Source organism: Taeniopygia guttata, chromosome 8 (genome assembly GCF_048771995.1).
Source record: "Taeniopygia guttata chromosome 8, bTaeGut7.mat, whole genome shotgun sequence".
Taxonomy (NCBI): Eukaryota; Metazoa; Chordata; class Aves; order Passeriformes; family Estrildidae; genus Taeniopygia; species Taeniopygia guttata.
In genome coordinates, this window is record NC_133033.1 from 19,634,032 (window position 1) to 19,645,730 (window position 11,699).

Below are 11,699 nucleotides of genomic sequence, written 5' to 3' on the forward strand. Positions count from 1 at the left end.
TCTCTAGAAGTTCAAACATAAGTTCAAAGACATGTTTTTCTTCTGGAGACATATTAGTGCCCATGTCCCCCACAGGGGACATGGACCATCAAAACCTGAAGGGACGGATGCCTCCTGGCTCCTGCTTCCTTTCAGCAGCACCTCAGTTCTGTGGGGCATCCCCACTGGACGGCCAAATAGGCGAATTCTTGTTCCTCACACGGGACACAATTTTTGGGGGTTGAGAGACATGGACCATGCTATGCAAGCAAAGCGGTTTGTTGTATCTGCTTACCAGTATTTATAGGTCTCCAAATTCTGTACAAAATTCTCCACTTGAACTCCTTTGCCCCTGTCCCCTGAGTAGCACAATCTTCTCGGTTATCATTTTTTTGCCAGCAATGTCCTTGTCACATTGTTTTGCCATTGTGGTCAGAGTGGCCAGACAGGATATCTTAACTTTTGTCCTTGCCTTGGATTTATCTCTCCTAGCGCCAAGAGGATGGTGGCCCTGCCCAGTTCAACCTCAGCAGCTGTCTGATTTTCCACATTTTGGAGCACTTTTGATAAAGTCTCTCTTTGTTTATGTGCTTTGGAAAGAGTGCAATTCTGGATTTGGGTGCACTGCTCCTGGGCCACTTTGTTTATGGTGGCGTATAATCCTTGTGAAAAGGTACTTTATCTTCAGCTGTTGGGTTATTCAGGAGAAAAAACAACCCAAAGGAATGATATTGAGCTACCTATCGAAATAATAACTGATAACATTGATCCATGTGAATTTTGACACCTGCTACAGGAACTTTGTCATCTTGCAGGAAGATAAATAGCCAGTGAAGAGAGCACAGCCTTACACTGGAGGCACCATGCAAGTCCTTCTCCTCCTCCTCGCAGCCGCAGGGCTTTGTTGGGGGCAGTACAACCCCAACACTTTCCCAAAGAGAACCTCTATTGTGCATCTCTTCGAATGGCGCTGGCAGGATATTGCTCAGGAGTGTGAACGCTACTTAGCTCCTAATGGATTTGGAGGTGTTCAGGTGAGTTGTTTCCTGTGAGTAGTAGGAAAATGGCATTGTAATATTTGATTAATAGGCTATTAATAATTAATAATTTGATTAATAATGCCTGAATTGGAGACAGTAATCTCGAAGCAACTTTGCTGCTGGGGAGGGAGGGTAGGAAGAAGTAACTGCTTTTAGAAGCAACCCTAACCCTGCAAGACCCTCTAGGAAGGAGCAAAGGTGTATGTCTAGAGATCAGTTACAAGGGGGCATGCTGACAGGCTTCCCCTGAAAGCTAAATAGAAGGTAAAGCTCTTTGCCTTCTTCTGAAGGAAGTATGGAAGCAGGTTTGGCACTACAGGCAAAAAAAATTCCTGTGGCTTCAGCCCTTCCATGCACATGTCCTGGATAGCAGGCCCATGCTGGAACTGGGCAACTCACAGGAACAACCCAAAATGTTTCTCTTGCCAGTGTACAACAAGACATCTCACAGACCTGAACTTCTGCTGTGGGAGAGAGACTGGCTTGGGGACTAACTTTCCTCTGAGGGCAGAGGTCCTGGGCGCAGATTTTGCCCTTAAAATGTTGAAGTAAAATGATTCGATTATTAATCAAAGTACATAATTTCATCTGCAGGTTTCACCTCCAAATGAAAATATTGTCATTACTAGCCCGAACAGACCCTGGTGGGAAAGATACCAGCCCATTAGCTACAAGATCTGCACTCGATCAGGAAATGAACAGGAATTCAGAGACATGGTGGCCAGATGCAACAATGTTGGAGTAAGTGCCTTGAAAATCTGTCTGATATGGCAAGAAGTGCTGTATGAGCTGAGGGAAGGTGCCGCTGTCCTCAAAGGAGGTGTAAACTGAGAAGAAACTGAAAGGGAAAATAAGCAACTTAATAGTGATGTGGCAAAGCCCTGGCTATCACTTCACATTTGCTACAAAACATACTGAAATGCACAAATTGCTTTCCTAGGTTCGTATCTATGTGGATGCTGTCGTCAACCATATGTGTGGTGCTGCAGGTGGCTCAGGCACACATTCTACCTGTGGAAGCTATTTCAATACTGGAAAAGAAGATTTTCCAGCTGTACCATACTCTGGCTGGGATTTCAATGATGGCAAATGTCACACTGGAAGTGGAGAAATTGAAAATTATGGTGATGCCAATCAGGTAACTTCTCCTGGAAAAATTTAAATTTTTTTTTTACACATTCTGTTAACTCTACAGTAAAATCAAATGGTGGAGTGCCTCGCAAAACCTGTGCTTAGTCACTTGACAAGTGAAGGAAATAGTGACCATAGGTACGTATGGCCCGATACATTCTAAGTATGGAGGAATCGGGAACCTATGTGCCAATGTTTGCTCCTGAAGTGAGACTGGAGTACACAGCTCAGTCTGTGAGCTCATTTTTACAGCTTATACACTCAGCTGATCATGATAAGGAGCCCCCTTGGAAAATTGCAGCAGTGCAAGGTGGTGCTGTAGTTGCACACTTACCGGTTTTTGTAGTTAGAATATGTAGCAGTTCTTTCTCAAGCTCTCCCTTCAGCCACTTTGCAACAATACGTTGGAATGTTTCTGCACTTGCACTACTTCATGTAGGGCTTGTCCTTCATGGGCTCAAGTGGCTTGTGCTGTGATAATCCCTATAAGGGATATATCAAATCCTGGATTACAACAAGTTAAACGTATTTCCATTACATTGTCCACTCCCAGTTCCTTTGGACTAGACCATCACGTTTAATTTTGCAATCAACCTCTCCCCTTACCCCTGCTCTGGTTTGGACTTACCCAGGGACTGCAGCCCCTCAGGGCTGTACCTGCCCCAAGTGCAGCCATTTCTGTGAGCCACAGGCTCATCAGGGGGACGTGGCTGCTGCATGGATTTATCCAGAGGCACAGGGGCTCTGAGGGGCTGCTGTTCCAGCACGGCCCTGTCCATGGGCCTCAGTGTCCCCAGAAACAGATCTGCTCCAGCGTGGCCTCACCCACAGCCACTGTCCTCTCAGACAGCAAAGCTGCCCAAGTTGGCCTCGCTCCTGGCTGCCATCCCTGCAGGGTGTTCCTGCTCTGCTGTGGCTTTATCCATGGCCACACCTTTAAGATGCTCCAGCCCAGCCTCATGAACTGCTGCTGGTGCTTCAAGCTGTGCCTGCTGCAGCACAGAGCTGCCTTGGGCCCCGACGGAGCTGCCCTTGGGTCTTCAGGGGCGCCCCTGCTGTGGCACTGACACGGCCACAGCCACAGCCACAAGCACTTCAGATGTTCCTGCTCTGGTGTGGACTTTTCCATGGCCACAGGCAGTTCAGATGTTCCTGCTCTGATGTGGAATTTTCCATGGCCACAGACAGTTCAGATGTGCCTGCTCTGATGTGGAATTTTCCATGGCCAAAGGCACTTCAGATGTGCCTGTCCCACCTGGACTCACGCACAGGTCACAGTCCTGTGGCTGGAGTCCTCTCTGGAGTTCCACGTGCCCAGTCCAGCAGCACAGGAGCAGCGGCACTGCCCCGGCCGGGTGCCAGCCCAGGCCATCGCCAGTGGTGGGATCAGAGTGTCCCAGGGCGAGGGGATCAGCAGCACAGGCTGCAGCTGCAGCCAAAGCACAAAGCAGCCACCACTGAGCCCTAGACTCCAATGCAAATTGAGGCCAGTGAGCCCCATGGCAACCACAGGAGGCTGTCAAATTATTAGCCAAACAGCAATAACAGCTGTAAATTCCATCTAGCACATTAATCATAGCCATTGTTAATTCGAACCATTTGAGTCCCATGTTGGGCACCAAAGGGACTTTGTGGTTAAGCTCAGACAGCAGCTAAACACCGCTCAGCCTCCTATTTTCAGTGGGATGGGGCAGAGAACTGGATGAGTAGAACTGAGAAAACTCATGGATTAAGATAAAGACAGTTTAATAGGTAAAGAGAATGCCACACATATAAGCAAAATAGAACAAGAATTTATTCACCGCTTCCCATTGGAAGGCAGGTGTTCAGGTGTCTCCAGGACAGTAGGGCTTTATCATGTGCAACAGTGATTTGTGAAGACAGAAGCCTTTACTCTGGATATCAGTCCCTTCCTTCTTCCCAATCCAATACAACCTCATTAACCCCCACCCCACCTCCACCCCTCCTTTGGTGTAATACACAGATATCTTTATTTTTTTCTTTTCTGTTGCACAGGTTCGGAACTGTCGCTTGAGCAGCCTTCTGGATCTGGCCCTGGATAAGGACTATGTGCGCTCAAAGATTGCAGAGTACATGAACAATCTCATTGACATGGGTGTAGCAGGATTCCGACTCGATGCTGCCAAGCACATGTGGCCTGGGGACATAAAAGCGTTTCTGGACAAGCTGCATAATCTAAACACTCAATGGTTTTCTGAAGGAACTAGACCTTTCATTTACCAAGAGGTAACCTTCACTTTTTCTCCTTTATATTTGTCTTTTGTATCTCTTTTGACTCCACCTTCAGAGGAGGAACAATATAGCCTCATCCAACTTGCCCTAGAAGGCGCTCACCATTTACTTAGAGCAGCCCTGCAGACATAGGTAGTTCTGATTCTTAAAAATGCCTCCACAACAGATTGTCAATCAACTGTACCTTTCCTTTCATCAGTCATGTTTTCACATGTGTCCCCCGTATCTCATACTGACTTTGTGTTGATCTACACAGCACAAATACGTAATTACTTTCTTCTCAATGTAAAGCAGGAAATCCTGCTAAGTTTTGTACATAGCATTCTTAGTCTTTGTAAGACAAGAAGGGATGCAGGTTTTCTTTCCTGTACCAGGTAATTGACTTGGGTGGAGAGCCCATCACAGGCAGCCAGTACTTTGGAAATGGCCGAGTGACAGAATTCAAGTACGGTGCCAAACTGGGGACAGTGCTCCGCAAGTGGGACGGAGAAAAGATGGCCTACTTAAAGTAAGGATGAAGGTGCTGCAACTTCTCCAGGATTCACTGGATACACCAATTGACAGGGAAGCTTCAAGTCTGTGTTTTTGTTTAGGAACTGGGGAGAAGGCTGGGGCTTTGTGCCTTCTGACAGAGCCCTGGTCTTTGTGGATAATCACGACAACCAGAGAGGACACGGGGCCGGTGGAGCTTCTATTCTGACCTTCTGGGATGCCAGGTAAGGGATTGCTCTTGTCTGGGTGATGCTTCTTGCTCTTGCTTGTTTGCCTGTGTGTTCTCTGGCAGGTTCCTCTGTCTCATTCCTTGTTTGTCCACCAAACAGGCTCTATAAGATGGCGGTTGGTTTCATGCTTGCCCATCCCTATGGGTTCACACGTGTGATGTCAAGTTTTCGCTGGCCAAGACGTTTTGAAAATGGAAAGGTGAGCTATTAATCCTGAGGATCCATCCCTGAGGATTAAGGGTGAGAATGGGGCCAGAGAATTAGTCCAGTGCATTTCAGGTTGTCAAGCGGTTTTCCCCTCCCAGGCTGGATGTAGCCAGTGCAACTTTGATGCTCCCTCTAGCTTTGCTCTGCAGAGGGGTTATCTGCATTTTCAGTCAGAAGATAGAAAGCTGTCTTTTTAATGTCAGGACGTCAATGACTGGTATGGGCCCCCAAGTAACTCAGATGGCTCCACAAAGGCCGTCACAATCAACCCGGACACGACCTGTGGTAACGACTGGGTTTGTGAACATCGCTGGCGTCAAATCAGGTAGGGCACTGGGGAGAAACAAGAAGTAAAAGCAGTTGCTTTTGCTTGCTGCTCCATGTGGCTTTTGAGGTGTTGCAGGTGCAGTGGCAGACACTGCTTGTGTTTTCAGGAACATGGTTATCTTCCGTAACGTGGTGGATGGTGAGCCTTTCTCCAACTGGTGGGACAATGGCAGCAATCAAGTGGCTTTTGGCCGTGGTAACAAAGGCTTCATCATCTTCAATAATGATGACTGGTAAGTCAGTGTCAGAAATAGTCCCCCAGAGAGAACAATAGCATCCCTCATCAGCAATCCAGCATGAGCTTTTTGAGTGCATGCTGGGTCAAGAGAGCTAAAATGGGAGTGTAGGATGGGTAGGGTCAGAAAGCTCATGCTTTACAATGCCCTTTAAATAGGAGGATAAGATCATGTTCAGAAATCTTACACACCATTTGAAATACCTGTTTTAAAAACAATGGATAAATCGTGTTTCTTTTCTCAGGAATATGAATGTCAATGTGCAAACTGGACTGCCCTCTGGTACCTACTGTGATGTTATTTCTGGACAAAAGGAGAATAACAAATGTACTGGAAAGCAGGTGTTTGTTTCTGGTGATGGAAAGGCTAATTTCCAGATTAATACCGATGCTGAAGATCCATTTATTGCAATTCATGTTGATGCCAAGTTATAATGCAGGAGAAACATCCTCCTCTGTTTGGTCTGTGCATTACTGTTTCCCCCATATGTTATTCCCTGCTTTTTGAGCATGACTCTCTATTGAATAATAAATGGCATTCAAATTGAAGAGTAGTGCTTTTCCCCTAATGAATTAGATGTAACTTTATCCCCTCCTAACTAGTGGTGATGCAGTGGTAGGTTTGTAGGCAATGCAGCACTCCAGTTCTCAGGTAACAAAAACACTGGAGAGAAAATAAAAAAAGAATCCAAGCCAGCTAAAATGGCTAAGCTACAGTGCAGGATTTCCAGGGCTGATGCATGCACACCCACCTGTGTCCCAGAGCAGCCACCTTGTGGGCTGTGAGCTATGAGCAGTGGCTGGATACAGAGTTTGTCCCTTGCTTATGACAAATCAAGCCTGGGGTCTGGGTCACTGAAGGAAGCTGGGCTGTGCCAATCAGTTATTCCAGCCTGTGGCATCAGTGAAACCAGCAGGTTACCTGGTTCACAGTCAGCTTGTGCCTGGACAAAGCAAAGCAAAACCTCAGCTCTTGCATCGTTTGCCCCAGCAAGTGAATGCTGCCTGTGCGGGTGCTGAAGGTGCCTGAGGACACACGATGTATCCAGGCATTGCTTCCACCTTGTGCCAGTGGCTGAGGCATGGCAAATTCCTGCCTCTGGTGTGTTAGGCACCCTTATTCTCTAATATTGCAAAGAAATATGCAAACACAGTACAGGTTTGGCAGCTTTCCCAAATCCCTTGTCAGCTGTGAGAAAATGCTGAGGTAAAAGCGAGTGTGCAGGCCTTGTTTAAGTCAGAATCTCTGCTAGGCCTAAGTGCTGACTGCATCCCATTCTGGAGGGGAAAATGGAAGGAGGTTGCTCCAATTTGAGGTCAAGGTGCCGTTTTACGTGTCATTACTGTGGTGTTGGTGGTCACTATTGGCTGCAAGTGTCTGTCAGGGCAGTCAGGGTGTGGGAAGTGTCCCTGGCCCAGCACTGGACCTCCCATCTGTCTCCCCCACTGGCTGTTGCCAGCATCTCCTGGATCCATCCACTCAGCCCTGCATCAGTGGAGAGGTGCTGAAGATGTGGGGACTCACGTGGCAGGGTGTTGGTAGCCTTTGCAAACTGGTTATTGGCCCACAGGGGCAGGCCAGGGAGTCCTTGGGCCCCTCTGAAATTGATAGGAGCTGTCTTAAGGCCTGCAGTCAGCTCTACCCCTCAGAAACTAGGACTGCATCCTCTATTCCTCAGACATTGCCCAATCCCAAATGGAATAATCAGTTCCCACATCAGATTGCACATCCAAGCCCCACACCATTTGTGGCAAATGGCGGAAATGACACACACTGATCTGAGGTGTCCATAAATCAATGGGTTAATATGGAGAAGGTTGTATGTGCCTGTGAGCACACGTGGATCCACGTTCCAAGGATGTTGCAGTGCAATGAGTGTTTTGCTTGATGTAGGTTCACATAGCTCTGCATTTCAGAGTGGTATGAAATAGAACACAGAGAAAATGAAATCATGGGACACTTTCTTTAGGTGTAAGTAAAACTTTGTGGGCCAACGTTCACTGCTTTGAAAGGACCTAAATTGCATTCAGACCTTGGGTTTTGTTCCTTTTATTTCAGGATTTTGGTACATTATGTTATAATTTAAGCACAAAGATGATGAAGAAAGCAATTGTGTCATCCAGAGCAACACCAGATCTTTCAAATAACTCAGTAAACCCAGAGTTACAGTCAACCTCACTGCTGATCTCTAAGTTTTCAAAGGAATGTTAGTATGAGGAAATGTTTATCTTTATTTTTATAATTTCTATTGCTACTCTTGTATGTGAAGTGATGACACTAAGGGCCTTAAATTTCTTTATACCAGTGTTCAAAGAAAAATTTAAATTAGGGTATGAAATTATCAAGTTTAAGGTAAGATATTTGCTAGGGCACATCACGATGGCACAACAGATCTGCTGAATTGTAAAATTTTAGCATTTTTTGGCACAATGGAGTATTTCCTCTTCTGTTAGAAATAGTGCTTTCATTGTCTCAGGTTGTATGTGTGCTTACGTAGCTGTGGTGGGTTGGCCTTGTCTGGATGCCAGGTGCCCACCACAGCTCCTTTCTGCCTGCTGGCAGGATAGGGCACAGGAAGTGTGACCAAAGGCTCATGGGATAAGATGCGGACTGTCTTGGCAAAACAGTGGTGGTCCATCTTGGGGCCAGCTGGCACTGGCTCTTCTGGAAGGGGAAACCTCCAACAGTTTCTCACAGAATCCACCCCAATAACCCCCTGGCTACCAAAACCCTGCCACACGAGCGCTGTGCAATAGGATGAAATGCAGCTCCCCACGCCTGGAGCCTTGGTACCACGGACAACATTCTTGCAGGAACAGCCAGGATCCTGCCAGCCTCACCAGAGCCCTTCTGCTGCCTTCTTTCTAAAGCATTTTCTTACACCACCCTGTTGAGATGAAGACAGTTACTGAACTGCCACCATGAAAATCAGATTTTACCCAGTAGTTTTGTCATTTGTACCTCAAAGCTGCTCTGGTGGTTTTCTTTTTTTACCTTAGTAATCAAAACAGTTTGACCTGAGGCTTCCAAAACTCTTAACAAAAAAACACCTTGCTAGGCTTGTGTAACTCACAAGAAATTAGGCAGGTAAAATATCCTTTGGGAATTGAGTTTGAATAACATCTAATACTACCTAAAAGTCCACTATTTTTGATCTACAGAGTTGTTATTGCTGCAATGACGTGGTAATATACGATGCTCGCCTGCAGGCCAGTAAATACTGTTTTGCCAGTATTAATAAAGAGCCACAAGGCTTTCAAAGCCTCAGGACTGAGGGATGTCCGATTTGTTTTGCTTGAACTCACATAGGCTTGTCTGGAGCTCTGTCTTAACTTGTTTAGATGTAGCATCAATTTTCCTTAGGAGGTGGCTATGCCAAATTTCATTTACTTTAACCTCTGTGCTGAAAGCCAGATTTGATCTCAGCCGTAGTAACAAGCAGTCATTCTGTGGAGAAGGAAATATTTATCACTAATGCAGAAATACAGGCCTAGCATGACAGCAGAGGCCCTGGAATCAATGATGTGTATGGAGACACGCATGCAAACACACAAGAGCAGCTTCAAGCTTTGTAGAAACTGGAGTGCTACACAGCATTTGGAACCCACACTTTGATTCTATTCAGGAAAAGTAAAAGCAGACTCCACTTGGAAAACCACTCAAACAGCTGTGGCTGCATAATCTACAGTTCTGCAAGCCATTGTATAGTTACAGATCACACTGTCATTCTTAGCAACTCAATACATTTTAACTGGAATTTGAATTTTTGTCTTCATGAAGTTACCACACATTTACAAAAATATAATCATGTTCAAATGGATAAAAAAGGGAGAAAAAAAAAATCACTAGAAGGTTAATTAAGGTGTGGAAAAGCTTGTTTGTACAGGCTGGGGAATCTTCACTCCTAGGGCCTTTTGACACCAAGCTGGAGAAAGTCCTGAATGATGTGGTTAGATTTCAGTATTGACCTTGCTTTAAGCAGGAACCAGACTTGACTTTGACTGGACTTGACATTGCTGCCAAAGGATCTCCCTCCTTTCCCACCCGAATTAGTCTGTTGTTTTGGTTCATACTGGTACTGCTAAACCACTTTTTTTCAATCTCTGTAAAAGCAAAGAACTTCTAAGCTATGGATTTCAACACAAAAACATGATGCTTTGTTGTTGAGGAACTCTATTGTTCAAAACTATACAAATTAAACGTCTTGGAAAGTAAAAAAGTAACATATTATTCATACATTTTGACTGTAGATATGATGGTGGGAGAAAGTGAATTTATTTATTTATTTTTACTTTGTCTTAGAAAAAACACAGAAGAAATCCCACACAGTTTTTATCAGCTTGACTTTCATGTTGCTATGTTAAACCTCTGCTCTAGAGGTGTTCAGCTTTAGCAGCCTGGTCTAACAGGGTGAAGAGACTTTAGAAGAGTTTTGCTCTATTTTTGAGCGGGATTTTGTGCTAGGAGGAGAAGGTGGGCTGAAAAGCTATGAGATATTAGTTATTTCAAGTGAAACAGTTCTCGTCAATTGTTCAGTGTAACTAAAGAGTACATAGTTTCCTCAGCCTTCTCTAAGCAGAACTGGGAACAGTGTTCCTTAGTTCTGAGAGGAAAACATATTTGAAGTTCTATCATTATTTTACCATCTGCTGAATGATATGCAGATTAACAATTGGAATGTACTAGAACACTGAAAGGGAAACAGGAAGGTTTGCTACAAGTTTCACAGATCTGCTGCATAAAAAGTTCTCTGTAGTCATTACCCAGGAGTGAACTACAAGTCAGGCCAATTTAAACAGGATGCAGCAGCACAGCCACCGCAGGCTTGCATTTACAATTATCTTTCCATCTGGTACAATTGCACGTTGACCAGCATACCTCAGAAAATCTTCTGGACTTTATACAAACCACAAGCCACACACAGAACTGGTTAGGCTGGCCAGTGTTACTTTTAAAGTTTCAACAGCCTCAGAAAAAAAAAAAACAAAACAAAAACAAAACAAAAAAACAAACCCAAAAAAAACCCCAAAACAAAACAGTACTGCTGGTGTTATCAAGAGAGAAAGTACACTGCTCTATTTGCACACTGTGTCAATTATTCCACCTGTTTCCCTCTTCATAGATGTTTCCTAGCTTATACTTATGGCAGCTATAAAAATGCAGTAACAGATCCTGTAAGAAATATCTCCTACATTTCTGCTTTTCTCATAGACCCCTTTAGAAGATCCTTTTTTACCCAACTCCTTCCCAAACTCATTTGGATGAATTTGGATTGTCATCTGATCGACCTAATGAGACTGCTGTGAGCACCCACAATAGCCAGGTCTTTGCCCCAGCTGTCAGTGTTCAGTCACCAAACATGCACAGCCAGGACCCTCCAGGTGCACTGTGCACACAGCGCCAGGTCTGTCATGAACACTCAGGAAAATTGAAGGGGCCTTGAGGACTTTATGGACTGAAGGCCTTGCTTTTTCTACGGAGAGGTGTGGGAAGCACCTGTCCCTATGGACCAGGTTCCAAGCACGTTTTCTCCATGGCTGGCTCCGGCACAGCCTGGGTGTCCCTGGGTGCTCCAGCTGCTCAGAGCCACAAGTCCTCCGGGCCCGGCACTGTGCCTCTGTGGGTCCCACAGCCTGTGGCAATAGTGACACAGGCAGGCACAGCTTTTGCCAGCCAGCAAACAGCGCATTAAATACGGTGACACTTGAGAATTCATCAGTCAAAATCGGGGATTTCACTCTCTCTTAAGATCACAGCCTGTATCCTCCAGAACAAGGCAGGTTTCAGAGCTGCCTGTGTGGCTG

At 45.4% G+C, this 11,699-nt stretch overlaps 1 protein-coding gene across 1 annotated transcript; it reads left to right on the forward strand.

Moving 5' to 3' along the window:
• Positions 1-546: 546 nt before the first annotated feature.
• LOC100218765 (pancreatic alpha-amylase) lies at positions 547-6,443 on the forward strand. The gene is made up of 10 exons (XM_002186609.6): positions 547-1,013; positions 1,614-1,760; positions 1,960-2,157; positions 4,167-4,397; positions 4,778-4,911; positions 4,997-5,119; positions 5,225-5,324; positions 5,536-5,657; positions 5,767-5,892; positions 6,140-6,443. The coding sequence occupies exons 1-10, from the start codon at positions 843-845 to the stop codon at positions 6,327-6,329; spliced, it is 1,542 nt and encodes a 513-aa protein (XP_002186645.3). The 5' UTR covers positions 547-842; the 3' UTR covers positions 6,330-6,443.
• Positions 6,444-11,699: the final 5,256 nt, after the last annotated feature.